This window comes from Leptonychotes weddellii, chromosome 12 (assembly GCF_054177405.1).
Source record: "Leptonychotes weddellii isolate Sample4059 chromosome 12, ASM5417740v2, whole genome shotgun sequence".
Lineage (NCBI taxonomy): Eukaryota > Metazoa > Chordata > Mammalia > Carnivora > Phocidae > Leptonychotes > Leptonychotes weddellii.
In genome coordinates, this window is record NC_138380.1 from 62,487,518 (window position 1) to 62,512,797 (window position 25,280).

The 25,280-nt window shown below is 33.8% G+C and overlaps 1 protein-coding gene across 14 annotated transcripts in view; it reads right to left on the bottom strand.

Moving 5' to 3' along the window:
* The window catches only part of PPP1R9A (protein phosphatase 1 regulatory subunit 9A), a 299,240-nt gene that overhangs the window by 97,868 nt on the left and 176,092 nt on the right, over positions 1-25,280 (bottom strand). For all 14 annotated transcript variants that reach the window (XM_031025191.2, XM_031025190.2, XM_031025188.2 and 11 more), the window contains one exon: positions 16,897-17,001. In XM_031025191.2, coding sequence (XP_030881051.2) covers positions 16,897-17,001 — 105 coding nt within the window. The remainder of the gene's footprint in view (positions 1-16,896; positions 17,002-25,280) is intronic.

A 25,280-nucleotide genomic window follows, 5' to 3' on the forward strand; every position in this document is an offset into this window, starting at 1 on the left:
CTAATGGTACCTTATAATGGTTTTAATTTCCAATGCTTTGATGACCAATGCCATTAAATATCTTTTCATGCACTTACTGAGCATTCATATATCTTTTTCAATGAAATACCTTTTCAGGGGCACCTGGGTGGCTCAGTTGGTTAAGCGACTGCCTTCGGCTCAGGTCATGATCCTGGAGTCCCGGGATCGAGTCCCGCATTGGGCTCCCAGCTCAGCAGGGAGTCTGCTTCTCCCTCTGACCCTCCTCCCTCTCATGCTCTCTGTCTCTCATTCTCTCTCTCTCAAATAAATAAATAAAATCTTTAAAAAAAAAAAAAAAGAAATACCTTTTCAAATATTTTGCCAATTTAAAAAAACTGGGTTGTCCAGCTTTTTATTATTGAGTTGTAATAGTTCTTTATATATTCTGGATGCATATCTTCATATATGTATACTCTATGTAATAAATACACATAGATACATACACACATACAAAGACTGTCTGTGTATCTCTGATTTATTTATTTTCCTCTCCCAGTCTGTGGTTTACCTCTTAATTTTTTTTTTTAATTTTTTAAAAAAGACTTTATTTATTTGTCAAAGAGAGAGAGAGAGCAAAAGCAGGGGGAGCGGGAGGCAGGGGAAGAAGCAGGCTCCCCACTGAGCAAGAAGCCTGATGCGGAACTCGATCCCAGGACCCTGGGATCAAGACCTGAGCTGAAGGCAGACGCTTAATGGACTGAGCCACCCAGGCACCCCTACCTCCTAATTTTCTTAATTGTGTCTTTCAAGGAAGTCCAATTTATACCTTTTTAAAAAGATTTGTGCCTTTTTTTCCTATCTAAGAAATCTTTGCCCCATTTAAGATTGCTAAGATTTCTCCTATTTTTCTTCTTGAAGTGTTAATGTTTTGATTTTATATTAGGTCTATATCTTTCAAATTAATTTTCATGCATGATGTTTGGTAAGGGTGGAGTTTCATTATTTTTCCACATGGATAACTAGTTGTTTCCACACCATTTACTGAAAAGACTATTCATTACTGCCACTGAATTACTTGAGCACATTTGTTGAAAATCAATTGACTAGATACTTGTGGGCTGATTTTTGGACTTTTCCAATCTCTTTGATGTATTTATCCTTGTATGAATACCACACTGCCTTGATTACTATATAATCACTCTTGAAACTAGGTGGTATGAATTTTCCAACTCTGTGTATCTTTTCCAAAACTATTTTGACTATTCAAAGTTATCTGCATTTTCATATAAATTTTACCATCAGCTCATCAATTTCTTTTAAAAGTCCATTGATGTTTGATTTTGGATTGCTCTGAATCTATAGATCCATTTGTGGAAAACTGACATGGTAATATTGAGCTGATCCATGAACATGGTGCATTTCTTCATTTATTTAGATTTTCTTTACTTTCTTTTAGTAATACACTACAATGTTCAGTGAAAAGTTGTAGCTATAGTTTGTTGAATTTATCTCTATTTCATGTTTTTTCAAGTTACTGTAAGTGGTACTGATTTTTAAATTTGTTTCTAATTGTTTGTTGCTAGAATATAGAAATATAATTGACTTTCAAATATTGGCCTTGTATTTTATGACCTTGCTAAACTCACTTATTAATCATAGTAGACTTTTATAGATTCCTTAGAATTTTCCAAATATAAGATCATATCCACTATGAAGACATTTTTATTTCTTCTTTTCCTACCTGTTTATTTTTCTATTTCATTTGAAGATATTTGGTTTCTGTGATGGAAGATACATAAAGTCTTTAACATGCCCAACTAATCTAGACATATAAAGACTATCTTGAATTCATTATATTTTTGGTTAACAGTCTAAAAGTCAGAAATGATATCTAGGGATATAAATATAAAGCAATTAAGAAACTCATATTCTAGAACGAGAGATTTAAGAAAACCTAGATTAATCTTTTATGTTTCTTCAAATGCATAACAGAGTGGGGTTTGAGGAAGTATCACTTACCTACTATAAAGCTGACAGGAATTTGAAGGAAGCAATTAATGTACAAAATGCTATTAACTGAAAACAGTAGCCACGCTCAAAGTAAAAGGTAAATGAGAATTTATATTCATTTAAGCCATAAATTCTTTAAACTCATTTGAGAATTACACAGTCAGATCTTTTAGTTGAACAGTTTTCCCCAAGAATGGAGAAGTTTATTTCCTCTGCAAGGCAAGTGTTTAAAATTACTCCGAACACAACTCAGGGAGAGAAAAAGAGAAGATCTGGTTCACTTGCCAACAAGTGAGAAGCTCTGCTATGACTCTAAAGGTGAATGAGGGAGTCTGAAGAAAGACCTTGTGAGAAATTTTAAAGCAGACAATTATTTTTAAAGCCCAAATTGTAAGATTAGAGCATATCATATAACAATAAATTATATAATTATATAATAAATCAAAACTCCAATCGGGCTCCCTGCTCGGCGGGGAGCCTGCTTCTCCCTCTCCCTCTGCCTGTCTCTCTGCCTACTTGTTCTCTCTCTCTATCTCTCTGTCAAATAAATAAATAAAATCTTTATTAAAAAAAAAAAAAAAAACTCCAATATGACGTGCAAGTTTCTTCCTGCCCTCAAAGCATGATCTCTAATTCCAAGTCAGAATTATTTGTGATGCTAAAACTAAAAGGAACAAATACATGTATAATCGCAATTTCAGAGGAAATAAGAACTGTCCCACATTGCATAAGAAACCAGCATTTTAAACCATGAAGGCATAGTTGCTCAATTCACAGCGTGGCTTTCTGAATTGGTCTCTACAATTGAACGGTATTCACTATTTGCCCAATATTAGTTTGTATTCAAAACCACTTTACAGTCTTATGAAATAAAAGTGATTCTAATTGTATAGAAAATAGACAATCCATCTCATGAAGTATACTTTTTAAAGCATTATGTTCAAGTACACGTCTCTTCGTTCAGGCAGCTGTTCGGGGTAGTGTTATAGCACCTAGCTACACAAATCTTGAAAGCCTTGTAATCCGGTGTGATTTATAGTTCATACGTGCATGAGCAGAATGGCATCCTGGTAAGTATGGTTCAGAGGGAAAGCACCCAGAGGTGGAACTAAACTATTCTCCACGCCTTATTCTCCTCATGTGAAAATTGGTATCTACTTCACGTGTCAAAAGGAGGGACTAAAGAATAAAATGTGGTATAGACATGAAAGGACGTTGGGCACTATTACTACAATGATGAAAGTGATAAAATCTCCCATTTGGAAAATGTGTAACATTCAAATTACCTTTCTCTATGTTCTTAAATGTTTGGTCCATTTTTGAGCTGTCTTTATAAATGGACTTCTATAACAATATGTGTACAATCTAGCACATGTAGGATTGAGAAAATGCAAAATTAAAAGTTAGGTTATTATTTCAATTATGAATTCACACTATGCATATGCTGTGATAGTAAAATTTAGGGGTTAAAAGGGTCTGTAATAGGGGAAAAAGGCTGTGATAGGACAAATTCACTAAATCATAAACATGACTTACTGGCTCTGTGACCTTGAATGTATTAACATTTCTAATCCTTAGTTTCCAGATTGTAATAAAATGAATATAATAACTTAAATAAATATTATATAACACATATAAAAAGCTTAACTAAGGACCTAGTGCCTAGAGAGTATTTAACAAATGTTTACTGTTGTTTTTACCTGGATAATGTATTAATAGCTAGATAGGGGTGAATGCATTTTTAAGTACTATCTGTGCACACTGTCCCAATTACCTTATTTGAATCACACTAGCTTTGAAAACAGAGTACGTTTTTGAGAGTCAACAACAGTAAAAAGGTCAAATACTTGCACTAAAGTTCTGAGAACCTTAATTTCACTTACCATCAAAATATAAAAGTATAGTTTATGTGATCCCTTTAAATTGAATTTTTTAAGTCTTCACAAATATAACAATAAAGTCAGCAACAATCAGTCCCTCTAAACATATGTGACCAAATCAACTGATATTTATGCACAATTATGATTTATATGACTGAAATGAGATACATGTAGTCAAATCAGCCTTTAAGATCCTTTAAGAAAAAAATATATTTTCTTGCTACTTTCTAAATTTGTTTACTTTGCTTTCACAAGGAATGGATTGATCTTTTTATTTTTTAGCTATAAAGGATGAGGTAATAGGAGCCAAACTGTAATAGACATTTAAATTAAAAATCAGGTATTTTCTAAGGTTATAATTGACAAATAAAGGCTAAACCTAAAATACAAAATGAGGGGTTTATGCCTTCAGCATGACTTGTTTCTAATGTTTCAAACAATTATCTTGTTTTGATGTGAATTATTTCAATAAGAACTGCCCCCTCTCCCCCTCAGGCTGAGATACAATAGGTAAAGACAGATAAATCCGTTTTCCCTTTTCCTTTCATCTATTATCAGACCAAGCAGTGTCCATGCACTGTCCTTTAGAGTTTAGATGACGATATTATACAGGATTCATTGGATCAGTTTACTGAATTCTCTGGTGAGCTGTCAAACAAAAACTAAACAACTATAAAATTGCATTTACAATTTGCTGAATTGAAGTCATAAAGATCCTACATGTTCAGTGTAAATGATGTGAGAGGTTATGTTGAAAAATGATGAGCTGAGTGCCTTGTTTTGCAGACATTTATTCTAATAAAAGTGATATACTAGTCAAAAGTGGCACTTAAATGAAGTCAAAACTTCAAAATTTTTTTAAACTAAAGAGTTTTTAATGTAGACTTAAGCAAATCTAAAAAGGGAAAAGCTATAGTAGGATATAGTTACAGTTCTTACATAATCAATTCTTTTATTCAGATATTCTGTAACAAATATTTATTGTGTGCACACCAAAAACCTAAAAGATATACCTAAAAGAAAAATAGATACACACCACCTACTCTCATTATACCAGAGTCTTGGATTGTAAGATCACATGGTGCTTTTAAACATTTTTGTAGAAAGTGTCTCATTTTTTTTTTATGTTTGATCACATTTTATGACCTTACTCTGAACTTGATAGCTTTTAAAATATTTGACTTAATTGTACTTGAGCAAGTGGTGCTAAATGCATATTTATTTGCTTTCACTGAGATTTGCTATTAGTATCTAGAGGTTAAAGTCCTACACAACAAAGCTTTTGCCTCTTTCTTGTATTTGGGTACTGTGACATATTTTTCCTTTCTTATTGGGATTTAGATTAACATAACATACTCTATATTTAACATTTAAATTTTTTAAATTCATCTAGGAAAATGTTTGCTTTTAATTTTTGGTTTCAAATTTTTATTTAAATTCTAGTTAGTTAACATACAGTGTAATATTGGTTTCAGGACTAGAATTCAGTGATTCATCACTTACATATAACACCTAGTGCTCATCACAAGTACTCTCCTTAATATCCAACACCCATCTAGCCCAATGCCTGCCCACCTCCCCCCATTAACCTGTTTGCTTTTAAAAGCTAGACCTTAAATATCTAGATCTGAAATGTTTAAACTTACTGTAAGCATTACTTCTTTGAAGTGAATTTTGTATCTAACCCAATCTTAATCATAAGAACTTTGTTCTACCCCTGTATTTCAATACAGAACAAAAGTAGTTGAATTCTTTAAAAAAAACACTGCCTAATACATGCCACTTCAAGGACTATATACCACATAATAGGCATAAACTTAAATATTTTCTTTTTTTTTTTTAAAGATTTTATTTATTTATTTGAGAGAGAGAATGAGATAGAGAGAGAGAGCATGAGGGGGGAGGGTCAGAGGGAGAAGCAGACTCCCTGCTGACAGCAGGGAGCCCGATGCGGGACTCGATCCTGGGACTCCAGGATCATGACCTGAGCCGAAGGCAGTCGCTCAACCAACTGAGCCACCCAGGGGCCCCAAACTTAAATATTTTCTAAAAATGCTACACCTTCCCAAGAAGTGACATTTCTTGATTTGAAAGCTAACTCTGATTTTTCAGGTTTAAATAGTTATGCATACAAATATTTAAAGGAAAAAATTTTGAATGCTAATCTGTATATATTGGCCCCAGAAAATGTCTCATTAAGCCAAAGTCCCCTTTAAAACAAGTCTTTGAAGTTTCCACTGTTTTTAATCTTCTATCTATCACCAGTAGTTGTAATTTAAAAGTTGTAATATCCATGGTCCCAAATCCATAGTGGCCGTTCCTCTTGTCTAACCACAAGGGAGTAACATGAACACAAAACCTGTAAGGACTGAGAATTCCCATGAACATGGTGGTGCCCTCACTGCCCTCCATTACAAATGACACTTCATTATGCACAATCACAAAATCAAGACTCTGATAAAAAGTGAAACTCTCAATTGCCCCTTGTGCTGTAATGGCAACAAAACCTCTTATTAAAATGATGTGAATGAGGCAAAAACCTTTCAAGATTTAATGTACTTCAAATGGAAATCTTCAAATGGAAAACCAATGATTTTAGGTAAAAAATTAAAAAAAACTTTTCATATTTAGAAATTACATATGCAGGTGTGAATCCAAAATAAACAAGTACATATTTATTTCAAAAACTCAGCATGCATTTATATTTTCTTTTGAGTATTATAACCTCTTCCAAAAAGGACAGGGAAATATTTAAGACCTTCAGATTAATTTATTTTTTATTATGTGTAACTACAATTCCTATAAAATCCTCACCTCCAGAAGTGTCATATGACTCAATGTCAAAAAGTCACTAAACACATATGCTAAGGATAAAAGCATGATGAATGTTATTGACCATAAGTAGCAGTACTTGCCAGAAAGCATTTACAGTTTAATGTAAATGGCACTGAAGAGCAAATATACAATTTATTAGAAATTTCTCATATTGAAGCACAATTTTCTCCTATAACATCATTTTCCTGTAACTGCTGTCCTCCAGTGCTAGGACGGCTGTCTGGAGTTAAAAAGAATACCTAAGTCTTTTTCCACAGTTCACTCCTTCAAATGCTTCACAATTGTTACTATGTCTTCTTAAAATGTTCTATTTTAGGTAAAAGTTGGCAGAATCTTTAATTTTTATATATACAAGGGAAAAATGTTTATATCTCTCACCATCCTGGTCAGTCTTTCCTAAATAGTCTCAAATTTTTCAGGGTTCTTCTTAAGAGAGGGTATGCAACATCAAACAAATGAATTGTATTGTTGTATAACATTTATCAGACTGCCTGTCCATCCATCCATCCAACTAGTTATTGATCACTACATAATATGCAGCCTCTAAGATGCACCCAAGTGATCTCTGGCTCCTGATGTTCATGGAGTGTAAGAGGGACCTATTAACTCTTCTATCAAATAAAATACAAAACTGATGGAATGTCACTTTGGATATTAAGTTATGAAAAGATGACGGATTCCAGCGTGGATACTCTCTTGGCTCACTCCCTCTGGAAAATCCAGTTTCCATGTAGTGAGGCGTCCCTGCAGAGAGGCTCTCATGAAAAAGCTGGAAAGTAGATCCCATAAACTGTGAGATAAAAGTTCGTTGTTTCAAGTCACTAAATTTTGAGGCAATATGTTTTACAATAATAGGTACAGTATGTCATTTACATAGTGGTAAACAAGATCAGAAAGGTCCCACTTAAAGCTGTAACACCCCAAAACACACGAGTTCTTAAAAGTTATGCTGCAAATCCATGTCTGAATAAAGAAAAGGGTCCAGACAAGAATTTAATATAGATATTATTTTTTCTGGTAAAAAAATTAATAATGGAAAGTATTTTTTAAAAAAGAAGTATACAGCGTAATAACATATACATATTACTGAGGAAATTCAGTTTGACTACATCTGCCTTTCTTAAGTAGACATTGTCCTCCTTTCTAAATTCCCATCCCCATCAATATAATTAAATGTTAGCATGATGCTTTTTAAGTTAATCGCTAACTATTAACATACATTTTTAAAAGATCAATTTTATTGTGATCAAATTTATACAATAAAATTCACCAATTTAAGTTGTCTAACACAGTGAGTTTTCACAAATATATATATAGTTGTGTCATAAATACAATAGCCACAATATAGCACATTTTTATTGCCTCAAAAATGCCTCTGAAATGCTTGCAGTTTAAAGTACAGTATGAAGGCTTTTCTGTCTGCCTTCTTTAGTCAATATAATAGTTCTGACAGTCAAATACTGGGTTGACTATATCAGCAATTTGTTCCTTTGCATGGCTGAGAAATATTTCATTACACAGGATACAATACAACTTGTATATCCTTTATCAGTTAAAGGCATCTGAGTTGTTTCTAGCTATCATGAACAAAGCTCCTATGAACATGTAAGTATGAGTCTTTGGGTAGATATATGTTTTTATTGCTCTTGGAGACATAGCTATGAATAGAATTGCTGGCTGATATGGCAAGTACATGCTTAACTTTTTAAGAACCTGCCAAACTATTCTGCAAAATGGCTGTGCTATTTTGCATTCCTGCTGGCAATGAATGAACGTTAAATTTGCTCCACATCCTTGTCAATGCATAGTATTATCAGTCTTTTAAATTTCAGCCATACTAGTGGGTGTGTAGTAGTACCTCATTGTGGATTCAATTTGCATTTCCCCAGTGATTAATGATGTTGAGCAGCATTTCATGTGCTTAACTGTGTATCTTCCTCGGGAAAGTGTCTCTTTAATTGATTTGCACATTTTTAATAGGATTATACATCTTCTTATTGAATTAGAAGAGTTCTTCATATCTTCTAAATAACAGTCCTCTATCAGATCATTGTTTTTGCAAATATTCAGTCTTTAGCTTGCTTTTCCATTTTCTTGAACAAATGTTTTAAATTTTGATGCAGTTTCATTTATCATGTCTTTCTCTTACATTTCTTGCTTTAGAGCAAGATCTTTGTCTTAAAAGAGCTTTGATTAACCCAAGGTCATAAAGATTTTTGCCTGTTTTCTAGAAATTTTATGGCTTCAATTGTTGCACACAGATCTATGATCAATCTTGAATTAATTTTTGCATATACTGTGGGACAAAGGTCAAGTGTTCTTATTCTTTTTTTTAATGTGGTTATTCAATGGTCCCAGAACCATTTGTTGAAAAGACCATAATTTCCCCCACTGAATTATTCTGGTGCATTTGTCAAAAAGCAATTGTTCATGTCTGTGCAGGTCGATATTGGAACTCTCTTCTGTTCCATTAATTTATATTTCTATCCATATGCCTAAACCATAGACTGTTGTGATTAGTGTAGCTTTGAGGCAGTGAAAGTTCTTCAACTTTGTTCTTTTTAAAAAATCTTGCTGAGATTTTCACTGAGATTTCCTTAGTCTGCAGATTTGGAGAAAATTGGAAATTTAACAATACTGAGTATTCTTACCCATGAACGTGGTCTATTGCTTCACTCATTTAGGTAGTCTTTATTTTCTCTCAGAAGTATCTTGCTGAAGTTGTCAACATATCATGTCAGGTTATCCTTAAGTATTTCATGTTTTTGATGTTAACATAAATGTTATTTTTAATCTGAATTTTCAATTCCTTCTTGTTGCCAGTCTGTAGAATAGAACTGATTTCTGTACATCAACCTATGCCCTGTAATCCTGTTTGACTCACTTACTAGTTCTAGTAACATCTTTGGTAGATTCCTTAGGACTTTCTACATAAGTTATCTGTGAATAGGTTTACTTCTTCCTTTTCAATCTATGTGCTTTCCATTTCTTATTCTTGCCTCACTGACCTAGCTATGAGCTCTAGGACAATGTTGAATAAAGTGGTGAAAGTGGACACACACACATTGTTCTTTTACTAGAGAGAAAGGATTTGCTATTTATCACACAGGAAATTCCCTTATATTTCAAGTTTCCTGAGAGTTTTTTTGTTGGTCTCTATCTACTGAGATGAGCATGTGAACGTATGATTTTTCTCTATTCTTCTATCAGTATGGAAAAGTCCACAGGTTGAATTTCAAACATTAAATCAAACATGCATTCCAAAAATTAATGTCATTTAGTCATAATGTATTACCCTTTTTTATATATTCCTGACTTCAATCTGTTAAATTTTTGCTTAAGGACTTCTGTATCTACGTTCATGAGCAATATTGGTATGTAATGATTTTTGCTTTAATGTCTTTTTCTGACTTTAATATGATGGTAATGCTGGCCTCATAAATGTAGTTGAGATGTGTCCTCTCTTCTATGTTCTGGAAAAGTTTATATAGAAGGCATGTTATTTCTCCCTCTAATGTTTGGTGAGATTCACCAATGAAACAAACTGAAACTGGAATTTCCTTTGCCAGAAAGCTTAGAATCTAAATTCATCTTCATGTGTCCAGGTACACACACATACACACACATGCACACACTATTTTTTTGTGAGTGAGCTTTGGTACTTTGTCATAGTATTGTCTTCTAAGAAATTTAACCATTTATCCTAAGTTGTATTTATCAGCATAAAGTTCTTCATAATATTGGCTAATCCTTATAATAACTGTTAGGTCTATAATGACGTCCTCTCTTTTTTTCTACCTTATATAATAAATTACCCCAAAATTTATAGACATTTTATCTTCCATAGTTTCTCTGAGTCAAGAATTCAGGAGATGCTTGACTAGGCAGTTCTGGCTTGGTGCTTCTCACTAAGTTCAATCAAATGTTGACGGGGGCTACTGGCATCTCAAGGCTTTACTGAAGCTGGAAGATCTCCCTCTAAGGTGCTGCCCTCACATGGCTCGCTAGTTGACAGGCCTAAGTTCTTCCTTGTATGAGCCTCTCCAGAAGGCTGTTTGAATGTGTTCTCAAAATGGCAGCTGGATTTCTCCGGAGCTGGTGATCCAGAAGACCAAGGTAGAAACCACATGCCTTTTATAGCCTAGCCTCGGAAGTCACACATCACTACTTCCTTCATACTCTAATCATCAAGGCTAGTCAGGGGTCAGTGTGGTGGAAGACTGAACAAGAGAAGCAATACTGGGAAGAGAGGATCATCAGAGGATTATTTACTTTGAGGATGCTATGTAGAGGACATGGTAATGTGATAGAAACTGACTTGGGATTTGGACAACATAAATACCATAATATAAGAAGAATTCATTCACTGAAAGAGTGATTTTTGAACTGAGACTTGATAAGAGGGAATCAGTCAAGTAAAGATCATATGATTTTTTTAGAGGAGGGTATAAGACAGAGAATGGTACAAATAAAGGATAATAATTTGAACACACTACATTTGATGTGCCACATGAAATTTAATTAAATTTGAAAGCCACATGAAGATCTCAAGTAGGAAGTTGAATAACTCTCAAGCATGGACAAGAGAGGACAAAGCTTTAAGTAATAAAAGGAAATAGAGAATAGGACAGAATACCTAAAAAAAAAAGAAAAAACAGAAAATTACCCAAATTCAAGTGTTCAGATTGAATTCCAAGCAAAACAAACAAACACAGATCTAGTTATAGCCTGACAAAAACCAAATTAAGAGGGGGAAAAAACTCCAAAACAGAAAACCAGAAAGGACTACAAATCAGATTAATATTAAATCTCTCTTTACCAATTGTAGATATTAAAAGACAATGGAAAATATCTTTGTAGTACTGAAAGAAAAGGATTTTTAACTCAAATACTATACCTACTTATTTTTGAGGGCCAAATAATACATTTTCAGACATGTAAGCCCCCTGGCAGCTATGTATGACCCAGAGGAAATCAAGAAGGGTAGAAATAAATTCAGTCAGGTTCCATTAGAACCTTTATGCCTTGAAAAGTGACACAGATTGAATGACATAAAATTACATTTCATTTTCTATCAATTCACTCATACTTGATTCTAGACGGAATAATATTTTCCTAACCATAACATTATAGATACTACTTCTTGGTTTTAATTTTTGAATGAACTTACAGGAAAGCTACCTAAGACAACTGTAGCCATATAATAGACAGTAAATGTCATAAACTCTTGCAAAAGTTTTTAACTAAAAAAAACCTGATAGGTGAAAGTTTTATAAAAGCAATCATTAAATTTTTATCTAAAACTGAAAAATCAAGAAATGAAGAAAAGACTTATATTGGTACTTCCAAAAGAACTAAAAGGAGAAACCAGTAACAATGGTTTCCTCTGCAGACTATCAGATCCTGTGCCTTTGTTAGAAAAGGCTATAAAATCGACTCTCAGTTTTCTAACAATCTACACGATCACCTAAGAAGGCATCAGAGTTTTCAGAAAAAAATAATAATCACTAATATTTTATTGAATTTCAACTTTTTCTAGGCATTCATTACATGTTTTAACTCATTTAATACTCATCTCAAATGTATGGGGGAGGTACTATTATGATGCCCATTTTAAAAATGAAGAAACTACAGGGAGATTAAACACTTCCATAAACTCATACATCTAAATGATTAAGCCAGAATCTGAATCCATGAGGTCTGGCTTCATGGGGAAAAAAAAACAGTTACTAGAGAAAGACAATTATTCCTAGTACTAAGTGCATAAAGAAATATCAGTGAATACATTAAATAATATTTATAATTTGTAACAGAATCAGCTGTATGACTGTACCTATCCTCTGGCTATACTATAATTCAAAGATATTTTTCCCCTTGTCCACAGAGATAGAACATAAGAGATTGAGTGAAATGTCTACATTTGGGACATCTCTAGCAAAACAACATCACAGAAAGCTAAATTATGTATCCAAAAATAAATGGAAAGTAGTTTGTATAACTTTTAATTAGTCTCCTAATATCTAGAGATTCCTACTTTCTTTCCATGGGTATATCCAGTATTTTTATCTCTTTTGAACTATTATTTTTTCCTAATAACTTTATAATTTTAAGTTTAAAAGTATTTTCTCCATAACTTTACATGGACCAACAGACATAAGGCTCTTTTAAGGATCTCCAAGAAAAGCATCACTTAATATGTTCTGATATAAAAATGAATTGTAAGTAGATAAACCTGCAGATTCAAATGAACCGAATCAAAACTATTTAAATTATTTTTTACATAATGCAGGATCTGACAATAAGAAAAGAACTTTTTTCTAACTTTTTAACTATATGACATTTGGCAAGTTACGTTCTATCAAGCACCAAAAAGATTATAGGTTTTCAAATAACTTACAACATTTTCTTTTTAGGTTTTCACCAGGTAACATTGAAATATACAATAAATACGCTCAAATAAAAAAAATTTAAAAGAAGAAATATACAATAGAAACATACTAAGTAGTATGAATCTAAAGTCAAAAGGAGAGTGGTAAATATGTTATGCACTATGCATTATAGAGCATGAGTTAATCTAGAGACCAGCTGGATTGACAAAGTACACAGAATCGCCTAGAGCATGGTACTGATCCTTAGTCAAAGCTGTGAGATGTACTAACCAGGGATAAATGATGTTCTGCAAATATGGGTCCGTGAGCTGTTTCAAGGCAAGACAGACTAGCTTGTCAAAATTGTTTGGCAATAATCATTGGATTTATTCTTTCTACCTGGATTTGGTGGAGTCCAGGGGTTTTCAATGATTTCAGTGAGAAATCCCTACCATACATAGACTTGGGACTTCTTGGTACCAAGATGCTGCATGCACATGCATGCCCATGGTGGTTCAGCACTGGGAGACCAAGTCCTTTGAGGCCCAGTAGAGGGATGATAAAGAAGACTGTGTCGGAGTTCGCCACGCCCACCCTGTTACCGCTTTTCTTTCTCCCGAAGCTGCTGTGGTGCATCCTTTCTGACTACGAACTATTCTGATTCCTGTGAGTCCTTTCCTAATCAATTATGTAAAGTAATTACATGATATTAGCATAATACTTATCATGAGTGCTTAGTTCTAAATGACATCAGTAAAATGAAGGAAATAGTAATTGTTTACTGATACTCTGAGTCAGGCTAGACTTTCACTCCCCCAGGAACCTCACCTGGTTTGAGCTGAACCACTTCTTAACTCATATGGAGTTAAGATGTGGAGTTGAAAAACATGTAAGCCTTGAAAATTATCACATTAAAATACTCGTAATTTCTCCAGTGTGTTAAAAATGTCATATTAATGGAGGTTTTGTTAGTAGCATCAGTTCATAAACTCAGGTATTGTCATTTAAAGTGTAACAAAATAAAGCAGACTGAGGTCAGATGGAAAATGATTCTCTGTGAGTGTGGATAAAGTCACAGAACTTCACTGTGTGATTTCAACGCGTATCCAAAAGTTGGCACCAATTTCATACACATTCCCAGGAAATAAGTAAAATCTTGACCTCTAATACCTCAGAAACAATCACCATCCAAATCTCAGTTCCGTTCTTCTCATCACTTCTCGCTTCCTATCTTTCTCCCACTTGTATTTTTAGACCCATGGCTCCCAGATCTGTGCTTAGTAGTTAGGAAAAATATCAAACTAAATTCACTAATTTTTCAGGTATCCCTTTTTGAAAATAAATTTCAGTAACCACTGAATGTGACAGCTAAGACACCAATTAACAAGAAATATAAAACCACACCTATTTTAAATTCTTAGTTTTAAAAAGTTCATTAAAAATACAGGTTCTAGGGGCGCCTGGGTGGCTCAGTTGTTACGCATCTGCCTTCGGCTCAGGTCACGATCCCAGGGCCTGGGATCGAGCCCCGCACTGGGCTCCCTCCTCCGCGGGAAGCCTGTTTCTCCCTCTCCCACTCCCCCGCTTGTGTTCCCTCTCTCGCTGTGTCTCTCTCTGTCAAATAAATAAATAAAATCTTTAAAATAAATAAATTAATTAAATAAAAATAAAAATACAGGTCTAGTTTTGGGATTCTGTTTTTGTATTATTACTTTACGGAGAACTACCACCTAAAATATATTCAGAGGACTCAAATATTATTTTTAATAAGTTAAAATTGAGAAAAGACTTTCTCCTTATACTCAATTAAGACCCTGGGTTAAATAATTTGGGGGGGACAAGGAAGGGCTAAAGGTCCCATTTCAATATCAAGATTTGTGCAAAGTGAATGAGGAAATAAATGTATGCCTTTAAAAGATGAAAGTAATATTCTGTAACCTCAAGGTCAAAAAAGTAGTATGAATGATGAGTGCTACCAGGAAGAAGAGATCACTAGGGGATATGTAGGTCAAGGAGGACTTCTTGGAAGATAAGGGATTTGAAATATGTTCCTCAAGATAAGCAGGTTCTAAACAGAAGACAGTATTTTAAACAGAAGAAATGACAGAGAGAGAAAGGCACAATAATAAAACAATAATTCACAAGTCACATTTGAAGGAATATGACTACCCACAGCGAGAGGTAAGTGATAAGGCTGGCTGATGAAAGATTTCAATACCAGGGTCAAGAGCTTAGATTCTGTACAGAATGGGGAGCCACTGAAGGCATGTGAAGAGGAGAGGCACATGATGGATGTGGAATTTTCACTTCTACCCACAGGTCTCAGATCCTCCAGTACTAGAGTTACACAGAATGAGTTCATTCCTTTTTCCATGAGAGCCCTTCCTAGAGCTGAAAACTGCTATTATTTTCCTCCATTTGGAGGAAGGATGAGAAGGACAGAATGAAGAAGAGAGAGACTGAAATCAGGAGATAGCTGAGAAGCCGTTTGTAATTTGTAGGAGGTTTGAAATAAAAGGATGGCTATGATTTCATGTAACTATAAACTTCCTTGCAACTGAAAAATGTTCTTATAAAAAAAAGAAAGAAAAAAGAACAATGTTCTTAACAAGTTGAATGTGTATCTTACTAATATTTCACTTTAAAATTCACTTCAAAGCCTAACGGGCAGCTTTAAAACCAAGTTCTCTACCGACAGAGGAAAAGTGCTGTCTCAAGAACAGACAGTAATCTGCAGAAAGACAGTCACATTTCCTGAGAGAGCCCACACACACGGCTCTAAGAGAGCATCAGACAGTTTTTTCTGTGCTCTTTCCAATTATTTCACATACTTTTCTCAGGACTATGGGTAGTCTTGAAGCATCAACATAGCACCCATAAAAGTCATTGATGTTGCATTCTTTAAACATTGCCTTCAGCATTAAAGGGTATTTTCCAACTGAAAAAGTCTAAATTCTAAAACTTAAACCCATGTTTGTGCAACATAAAACCCGCTGCAATAAAATCCTCGTGTTACCCTCTTTACAGCAATATTAACTCATTGATATTTGAGTATCTGGCCGTGACATTCTGATGGTAACACCAAAACATTTTCATAATTGCCCACACTAAATAATGTCCCCTCTGTGTTCCTTTGTAGGATCGATGGAAAAATATTAAGACATAAGCAACACGATATTTAAAAATAAATACCCTATGACCAAATAAAATGGATTTCAAACCTTGACCTTAGTTGGCTCAGGACTACTTTCTTATCTGTTTTCTAAGCTACAATTTTCAGAACCCCAGGACAGGATATATATCTCAAGGTCCAAAAGAATGTACCCTCTGTCCTATTAAGTTGGCAAAGTTACAGTTTACCAAAGATTAGTCCTATAAAGTCTATAAAGAGATTTTTTAAATGCATGTATTAACCTCAAATAATTTAGCCAGTTTATCTAAAAACATGTACTGCTGGATACATGTATAATCATTTCAATTTCAATTTACTGTATAACTAGTTTTATTAAAAGGCTTTAGAGTCTAAATTCATATTTGTTGAGGACTTAAGCAGAAATTTTATGCAGTGAGGCACACTTAGTTCAGTAATTAACCATATTGATTCACACAGTACACTTCATATCTTCATGTCGTTCTAAAATACCATAAGTTTTGGTCTTAAATTACATTTGCATAAACTAATTACAATAAAGAAGGAAACATTAAAAACTAAAGGCATGTGTTGAGTATTTAGATAAAATCTTCATTGTAATTACATATAACTACAGGTACAATTCTAGAAAACTAAAATTCAACAAAATGTTAAGTAATAAAATTATACATATCTGAAGCCACGTATTTACCTGACATTGCCCTTGGTGTTTCTGAGAACTGTTGCAGCAAAATTCTGTGTGACACCCACCAAGCTGATTCCATCCACTTCCACAATCTGGTCATTGACTTGTATTCTTTGGGAAGAGGAGAAAAATTAGCCACAATTAACTTTCTGATAGTACATTATCATTTTCAATACATGAGTTGACAAAGTACTTGATTTTATGATACTCTTACTGACCCCAAAATTTGTCTTTTATCCACAAGCTCCGATCTTAGTCAAATGCTTAATGTTTTTATTATTTTTTTTAATTTTAATTTTTTTTTTTTTAAGAAAGGCAGACTGCCACGTGCAGAGCCTCATTTGGATGTGTCTGGAGTCTTGGAAGCTTGACTACCCTATGTTCTCCTACAAATGGACCTTGAGAGCTTGTTTGGAAGCTCTAGCAGGGGAGCGCAGAACAGTTCTCCTCTATCGGGGAAGGTCATCCTCTTCGACCGAGCGCACAGCTTCGGGAGGGACGCAGGTGGAGTGGTGAGGGAGAAAGGGGACACCTGCCTAGCCAGCCAGATGAGCCGAATCAACCCTGGAGAGCAATGGGGTGACAGATGTCGCAGCCAGATCACCCTCACATCCTTAATGTTTCTAAAAGATCGTCTTGAACGGTGACTAACATAACATAATAAAATTAAAAAATAAATAAATAAAATAAAAAATAAAATGAAAGATCGTCTTGAAAAATAGATTGTTTTGAAAAGCAATACTAAATGGAGAGATTCAGTTTGCCCAATATTCATATTCCTATCACAAAGAACTGGTAACTGCTAATGTATGACATACTTACATCATTTTTGGTCCTTAATAAATTACATAAAAAACAACAGATCCAGCTGAAATATGCTGTGGGCCTCATCCCTAATCCTGCTTTCCACCTCTCCTCTTCAAGAAAAAACAACAGGAATTGCAGGGAATCCTTCCTATTCAAGTTGTACGCTTGAAATAGATAATGCTCATAACTGTATGTATGTTTATGTGTGCACACACGTATATAAATGCATATATTTATTTATCTTTAGGAGCAATATACAGTATTAGTGTTGTTTAATGTATAATGCTTTTAAGTTTATATACATGTTTTATACATACCATTTTTTTATTCCTCAAAAGGAAGTATTTCTCTCTTTTTTTTCCTGAAGTATTTCAATCATGGAGAAATGCAGAGGGAATTAGGTAATAAACACCCATGTACCAAACACCCAACTTTATCAAATCTCAGCACTGCACAATATTTGAGTCAGATTTTTTCCTAAAGAAATGTATTCCAGAAAAGCTAGAGCCCCTTTATTATTCATCTCTAATTCTAGTCCCTTCACTGCTTCCATAGATGTAACCATCATACTAATTTTGATGCTCAGTCTTCCTATGGACGTTTTGAAGTAGAAATAATATGTATACATGAATATGCACAATATGTGTACATCTGCAGTTTTCAAACATTGTGAAGTGTGCCTCTCATTCCATAATTTAGTTTGCTTCATTCAACGTTATGTATGAGATTTATCTACAGTTATAAATACCATTCTACTAATTCATTTTAACAACCAGGTATATGCATCTTTTGTGAATATATCAAAATATATTCATCCATTATTTGCAGATGGACAGTTATATTGTTTTCCATTTTAGCCATTATGAATACTGCTCATATGTGTCTCCTTACACACGTGTGTGAGTTTCTCCATGATATACACCTAAAAATAGAACTCCTGAATCAAAGAACATATGCTTTTTCAACTTAAACAGACAAATTTTACTTCAAAATGCTTATGCCGATGCATATTCTCAGTAGCACTGTATGTATGAAAGGTTCTGACTTCCCACACTCTCACCAATAGTTGGTATATTCTGACCCTTTAAATACTGGTGATCTTGTAAGTATAAAAAGACATGACACTGTGATTTTAATTGCATTTGCCTGATTACCAGTGTGGTTGAACGTTTATTCATATTTTTCTGAGTCATTTGTCCATTTCTGCAAACTGTTAGATCATGTCTTTTACCCATTTTTGTTGATGTTGTTGGGCTGGGTGTCTTTTTTCTTATTGATTTATTGAAGATGTCCTTATACATACTGTATACTAACACTTTCTCAATTAAATATGTTGCAAATACCTTTGTCCCAATCTGTGGCTTGTCTTTTCACATTTCTTTGAAAAATGGTGATTTTGAGGAAAACAATTTTTAAAAATATAATCACATTTGAAATTTCAGCTTTGTATCAGGTAGTTCTGTGTTTTGTTTCAGGAACCCCTTTCTGCCTCAAGGTTATAACAACATTCTATTATTTTCTTCTAAAAGTTTTAACATTTTGCCATTCTGCATTTAGGTAGTTATCCACCCGGAAGTTATTTTTTATTATAATATGTGTTAGCAGTCTATTTTTATGTTTTCCAAGTGTTATAAACAAATGCCTTAATAACTTTTAATAAGAGTTCACTTTTCCTTCACCGATTTGTAGTGCTGCATCTGTCAGGGTTTCAAATGTGCATCAACATGTTTTGGGTTTTCTACTAGTTTCTACTTGTCTGTCTATCTCTGCACACTCTATTGCTTCATAATTAGTTTTGACATTTCATAGGATAATTCCCTCCACCTTGTTCATTGTCCTCAAATTTTTCTGAGCTATTCTTGAGCTTTTTCTCTTCATAATTAGTTTTGGACTTACTTGCCAAGTTCTATAAAAACACTCATTGAGGTTTTAATAAAATCATACTGATTTTTAGATTAGTTTGGGGAACACTGACATCTTTATCATATTGACACTTCCCACCAATAAACCTTATGCCACTATAACTACTCTGGACAAGTGTTGGGTATATCATATGTTGTTGCCATGTGTCAAGAAGAGTTAAAGTTTGAAAATAAGAATAAAAAGGAGAGCAACCTATCTTTTCAATATGATTTAGGCGCATTATTTAACAGGTCCACCCAAGGATAATTTGGGGGAATGTATTTTCATTGATCCACTGTTTAAAATTGATTAAAATCCTGGATATACTTAAGTTGCATGTTAATTTGCAGATTTTTCTGTCCTGAATAAATTCAGATACTTTCCTTCTGTTAGAAAAGATAATCCCATAGGCCATGGTTTATTTCCCTGTAGAATATTAACTAGTTTTATATCTAACTTAGTAATGTTATTCTAATACTACTTTATTAACTTGTCTTTAACTACGCATGTCTAAAATGTCCTTTGAATCACATTTACCACATCTCACTGGTTCTCTCATTAATTAGTGAGTTAAGTCAAGTCTAATCCGTGTTCATTTTATATGTATGAAAGTCATTTTTTTAACTCTCTGCATATAAGCCTACGATAGCTTCGGAGCTTCCACCAAGATGCCAGAGTGGATTCACAAAGCCAATACAACTGTTACCACAGAAATACGTTTCGTGGGCTGTTTAAGCCCAGGAATAATTGCTTGGTCCCCGGACTGATTCTAAAGCAGCAACAGAGCACTATCTTTGTTAACATGGTTTTGTCCTAATGTAGTACTTCTGAATTTTTTTCTGGCTTTGGCCATTTTGGTTCTGGATCTAGTTTGCGCTAAACAACAATGAAAAATCACTCCCCACTGGTAGCAGCCATGAGTAGGAGTGTAATTTTATATTCTGACCCTTTGAGACGGCTACTGGGATTATAGGGATCTATTATCTCTCATGTGAAAGATGATAAAAAAAATTTTGAGTTACTATCCTTTAATTTTTTTTGTCTATTTGTGGGCTTAAAGTATTTCATAAAAAATTTCCTGAACACTAGAAAGTAAAATAGCCCTTTGAAATCTTGACTGGTGAGTTTTTGTGTTTCTCTGATTACTTAAAACTCTTTCCGAGGTTGCAGAACGGAAGCGACAAATTCTGTGTTGTTGTAATTGAGAAAAGCCATTATCTCTCACTGTGTATGCATGAAATATGTTCCTAACATAGAAGGGTATTAATAAATTAAATTATAAAGTCTTGGAAGTTAAGGGAGTGATAATCTGGTTCAGAGAGAATAGCAAGCACTTTCATAAATCTTATATTCTAGTATCTTATGAAGACTTTAAATGTGCTAGACATTTAAGAAAAAAATCCTTCTTAGAGATTCTGCTAGAAGCTCAGAAATATTTTTATAGAAAGCCCAGTTCACATAATAGAAGTGAATCTTTAGGCAAATAAGACTAATTTAATAATTTTGGTTTAAAATACATACCTATATTTTCTCCATGATTTTGTAAAGGTATGGGTTTGCATTTTCCAAATGAAGAGACTAGTTAATCTGAACTTCCTAATATTCTGATATGGATACTGATCAGATTAACAGTATCCCTACATAAAGCTTAAAAAGCATAAGAAAACCAAATTGTCTTTAACTAAACTGAATCATAATTCTGACAAACTTTTATATCGATGGGAATTATGTTTTATAGAGTGTCAGCTTAAAACACGATTTCCAAGATTCTTAGTTATCTTCAAAACCTTGGTCATAAAGCATAGCTTTTAATACATATAACTCCACTTAAAATGTTAAAGTTACAAAAAGTAAATAAAAAATAAAATGTTACAAAGTTACTTTAACTTTGCATCATGTTAAGGAATGTGTTTATCTTTACACTTTAAGAAGACTATAAAAATTGTGTACGGCTGCAGAAAATGATAGCTACTGGTCTGGTATTGCTTGTGTATGACAGACAATCATTATCAAGTCCCTATCCACCTGCAAAGGTTGTTAACTAGAAGTTGGTTAAGTAAGCTGTAAATTAAGTGTAATATGGATAACTGGGACAATGCTAATGCCAACAGTTACAGAAAAAAATATATTGTGTAGGTGAGGTAATGGGATGGATTTTTTTTTTTTTTTTTTAGAGAAAGGATAGTAGGTTAGTCCAACAGTATCAGCCTGTTCTAGGATATCAGAGAACAAAATGAAGATCAAAACTTGAGTGTGCATAGCAGGTTGAACAAGGTTTGAAGAAGTGATTTTTATTTGCCTTGGTTTATACCATCTGAGGCCAAAAAAGAATTTATAAAATGAGCTGATTTTTTTTACGAAATGCATTCAGCCTTGAAGGACTTATTCATAATATAATTTAGAAGAAAAGAGTATAGTTCTTCTACTACTAGAGTTACACAGAGTGAGTCAATTCTTATTTTCATGATAGCCCTTCATATATTTGAAAACTGCTATCATGTTCCTCCATTAGGGGTAAGGATGAGAAGAGACTGAAGAAGGTAAAGATTAAAATCAGGAAGACAGTTAAGAAGCCATTTGCAGTCTGTAAAAAGCTTGAAATGATAACAGCACAAAATTATGAATGAGAGTTCCTGTTGCTGCACATCCTCACCAGCATTTGGTATTGTCAGTGTTTTGGATTTTGGCCATTCTAATAGGTGTAATGGTATCTCATCATTGTTTTAATATGCAATACCTCACAGACTGGGAGAAAAAACTTATACATCATATATCTGATATGGGGCTTGTATCTACAGTATTATAAAGATGGTTACAACCCAATTACAAGAAGATAATCCATTTTAAAACTAAGTTAAAGAAAGACAGATAATGTATGATTTCACTTATATGTAGAATCTAAAAGCCAAAACCAACCAACCAACCAAAAACGAGGCTCCTGGGTACAGAGAACAGATTGGTGGTTGCCAGAGGGTAGGGGGGTGAGGGGGGTGGATAGAATGAATGAAGGGGGTCAAAAGGTACAAACCTCCAGCTACAAAATAAATAAGTCATGGGGATGTAATCTACAGCATGGTGACTATAGTTAATAATACTGTATTGCATATTTGAAAGATGCTATCTATCTTAAAAGTCCTCATCACAAGAAAAAAAGTCGTAACTATGTATGGTGATGAATGTTAATTAGAGTTATCATGGTGATCATTTCACAATGTATACAAATCATTATGTTGTGCACCTGAAACTAATATAATGTTATATGACAATTATACCTTCAGAGAAAAAAAAAAGTGGGCAAAGGATCTGAATAGGCATTTCCCCAAAGAAGATGCCCATGGCCAAGAAGTACATGGAAAAGATGCTCAAATCAACAGCCACCAGAGAAATGCAAGAGGTATCTTCACATCCACTAGGAGATGGTAATGATCAAAAGACAGATAATAACAAGTGTTCATGAGGATGTGGAGAAATTATAACCTTCATACATTACCAGAGGCAATGTAACTTTGTGCAGCTACTTTGGAAAACCATCCAGCAGTTCCTCAAAAGGTTAAACATAAAGTTACCACATGACCCAGAAATTCCACTGTTAGGTATATACCAAGAAAAATGAAAACATGTCCGCACAAAAATTTGTACATGAGCAGCATTATTCATAATAGCCAAAAAGAAGAAACAACCCAAATATCCACCAACCGATGTCAGAATAAACAAAATGTGGTATATCCATTCAACAGAATATTATTTGGAAACAAAAAGGAATGAAAAGTGATACATGCTACAACGTGGATGAACCTTGAAAGCATTCTGCTAGTGAAAAAAAGCCAGTCACAAAAGACCATATATTGTATGATTCCAATTATACAAAATGTCCAGAAAAGGCAAATCTCTACAGACAGAAAGTAGATTTGTCCATAATTTTTAAGATTAGGTTGCTATTATTCCCTTGTAAATGTTATTCATATTCTGTATGTATGTTTTGCAAATATTTTCTCCTTGCCCATAGCTACTCTTTTCATTTTGTAACTGTGTCTCTCAAAGTAAAAAAGTTGTGATTTTAATGAAATTCAAATTGCCAGTTTTTTCCTTGATGGTCTGAGCTTTTGTGGCTGTGTCAGAAACCTTTGTTTAATGTGATGATACAAGGATTTTCACCTATGCGTTCTTTTAGAGGTTTCATAGTTTGAACTCTTACGTCTAGACCTATGTTAATTTTGATTAATTAATCAAAGTTAATTAATTATGGTGTGGTAACATTTGTGGCTTAGGTTTCTTTTTCCTCATATGGATAGCTAATTCTTTTACTGCTATTTGTTAAAAAAACTGTACATTTTAGCACTGAGTTATCATGACACTTTTACTGAAAGTTGACTGACTATATATGTCTTAATCTATTCCTTACTTTCTATTCTATCCCATATAATTTTATTTTTATACCAATATCATATAGTCTTGGTTACTGAGGCTTCATAGTAAGTCTTGTAAAATCAGGTAACGTCAGTCCTCTAACTTTATTCTTTTTCAGAATTTTTATTCTAGGTTCCTTGCATTTCCATATGCATTTTAGAACTGGCTACTCAATTTCCTTAAAAAATAAATGCCTGCTGGGATTTTAATTGATATTTCTTTGAATCTACAGATGAATATAAGGACATGTGACATCTTAACAATGTTGAAAATACTGTTATAAACATTGCTACGTCTCCATTTATTTACTAATTTACTAATTTACTCCATTTATTAATATCATATTACCATCTACTAGTATCAACTCAACTACATTTTCATTTTTGTCCAACAACATCCTCACATAACTAAGAACTGTAAGGCAGGCCACACCCTGAAAAGACTGTTCACATTCCTGCCTTTGTACCCTCTACGAAACACTTGCCCATATGTCCCTTCTCTCCCCTCAATAGCTTTCTCCTGAAAGCCCAGCTCAAATGTGAACTTCTCTTTGAGCATTCATCTGTTTATCCAAGCCTAATGATCTTTTCTATCCTTTGAACCTCTTCTGCACCATATGTTTTATACCTTCGCTTAATGTTACATGTTACCAGATAATTGTTTATTATTTCTTGAGGTGTAAGGTCTCCCTAAGCAAATAGATTGCCAACTTCGTGGGTCTTATATCTGAGCTCAGAGCAATAATTATGTATTGCTAATCTTATTAAACCATTTTGGAGAATAAAGGAAAAGAAAAAATTCCTTTTATGTGTAGTTTATTCTGTGGTTGGGACAAAAGTTAAATGTCCACTTTTATGATAACATTTTTTTATACACTGCTGTTGATAAGACTCAAAGAGGCAAATGTCCTAACTATTGGCTCACTTTCCATCATTCTATTTATGCCAATCTCTTTTCTGTGACAACATCTTCTCTTGGCCAGTTGTCATTTAAATATTTTTTTTCTCAGAGACTGTCTAGAAAACATCTTTCCTGATTAAATGTTACTTAATCTTAGTAGCATTTTTTTAACTTTCTATCTTTATGTCTGTGTTGCTTTATGAAAGTCATTTTGTTGTGTGGGGATGTGTTGGGGGTGGGGACGTGTTTTAAGTTGATTCTAAACTACTTTAATGGCCAAAATTACGACTTTATTTCTTCCTAACCTTTACATGAAGTCAAATGGAATGCTCTGGAAGCAATATATGCTCAACACATGCTTTGACAGGAACAGT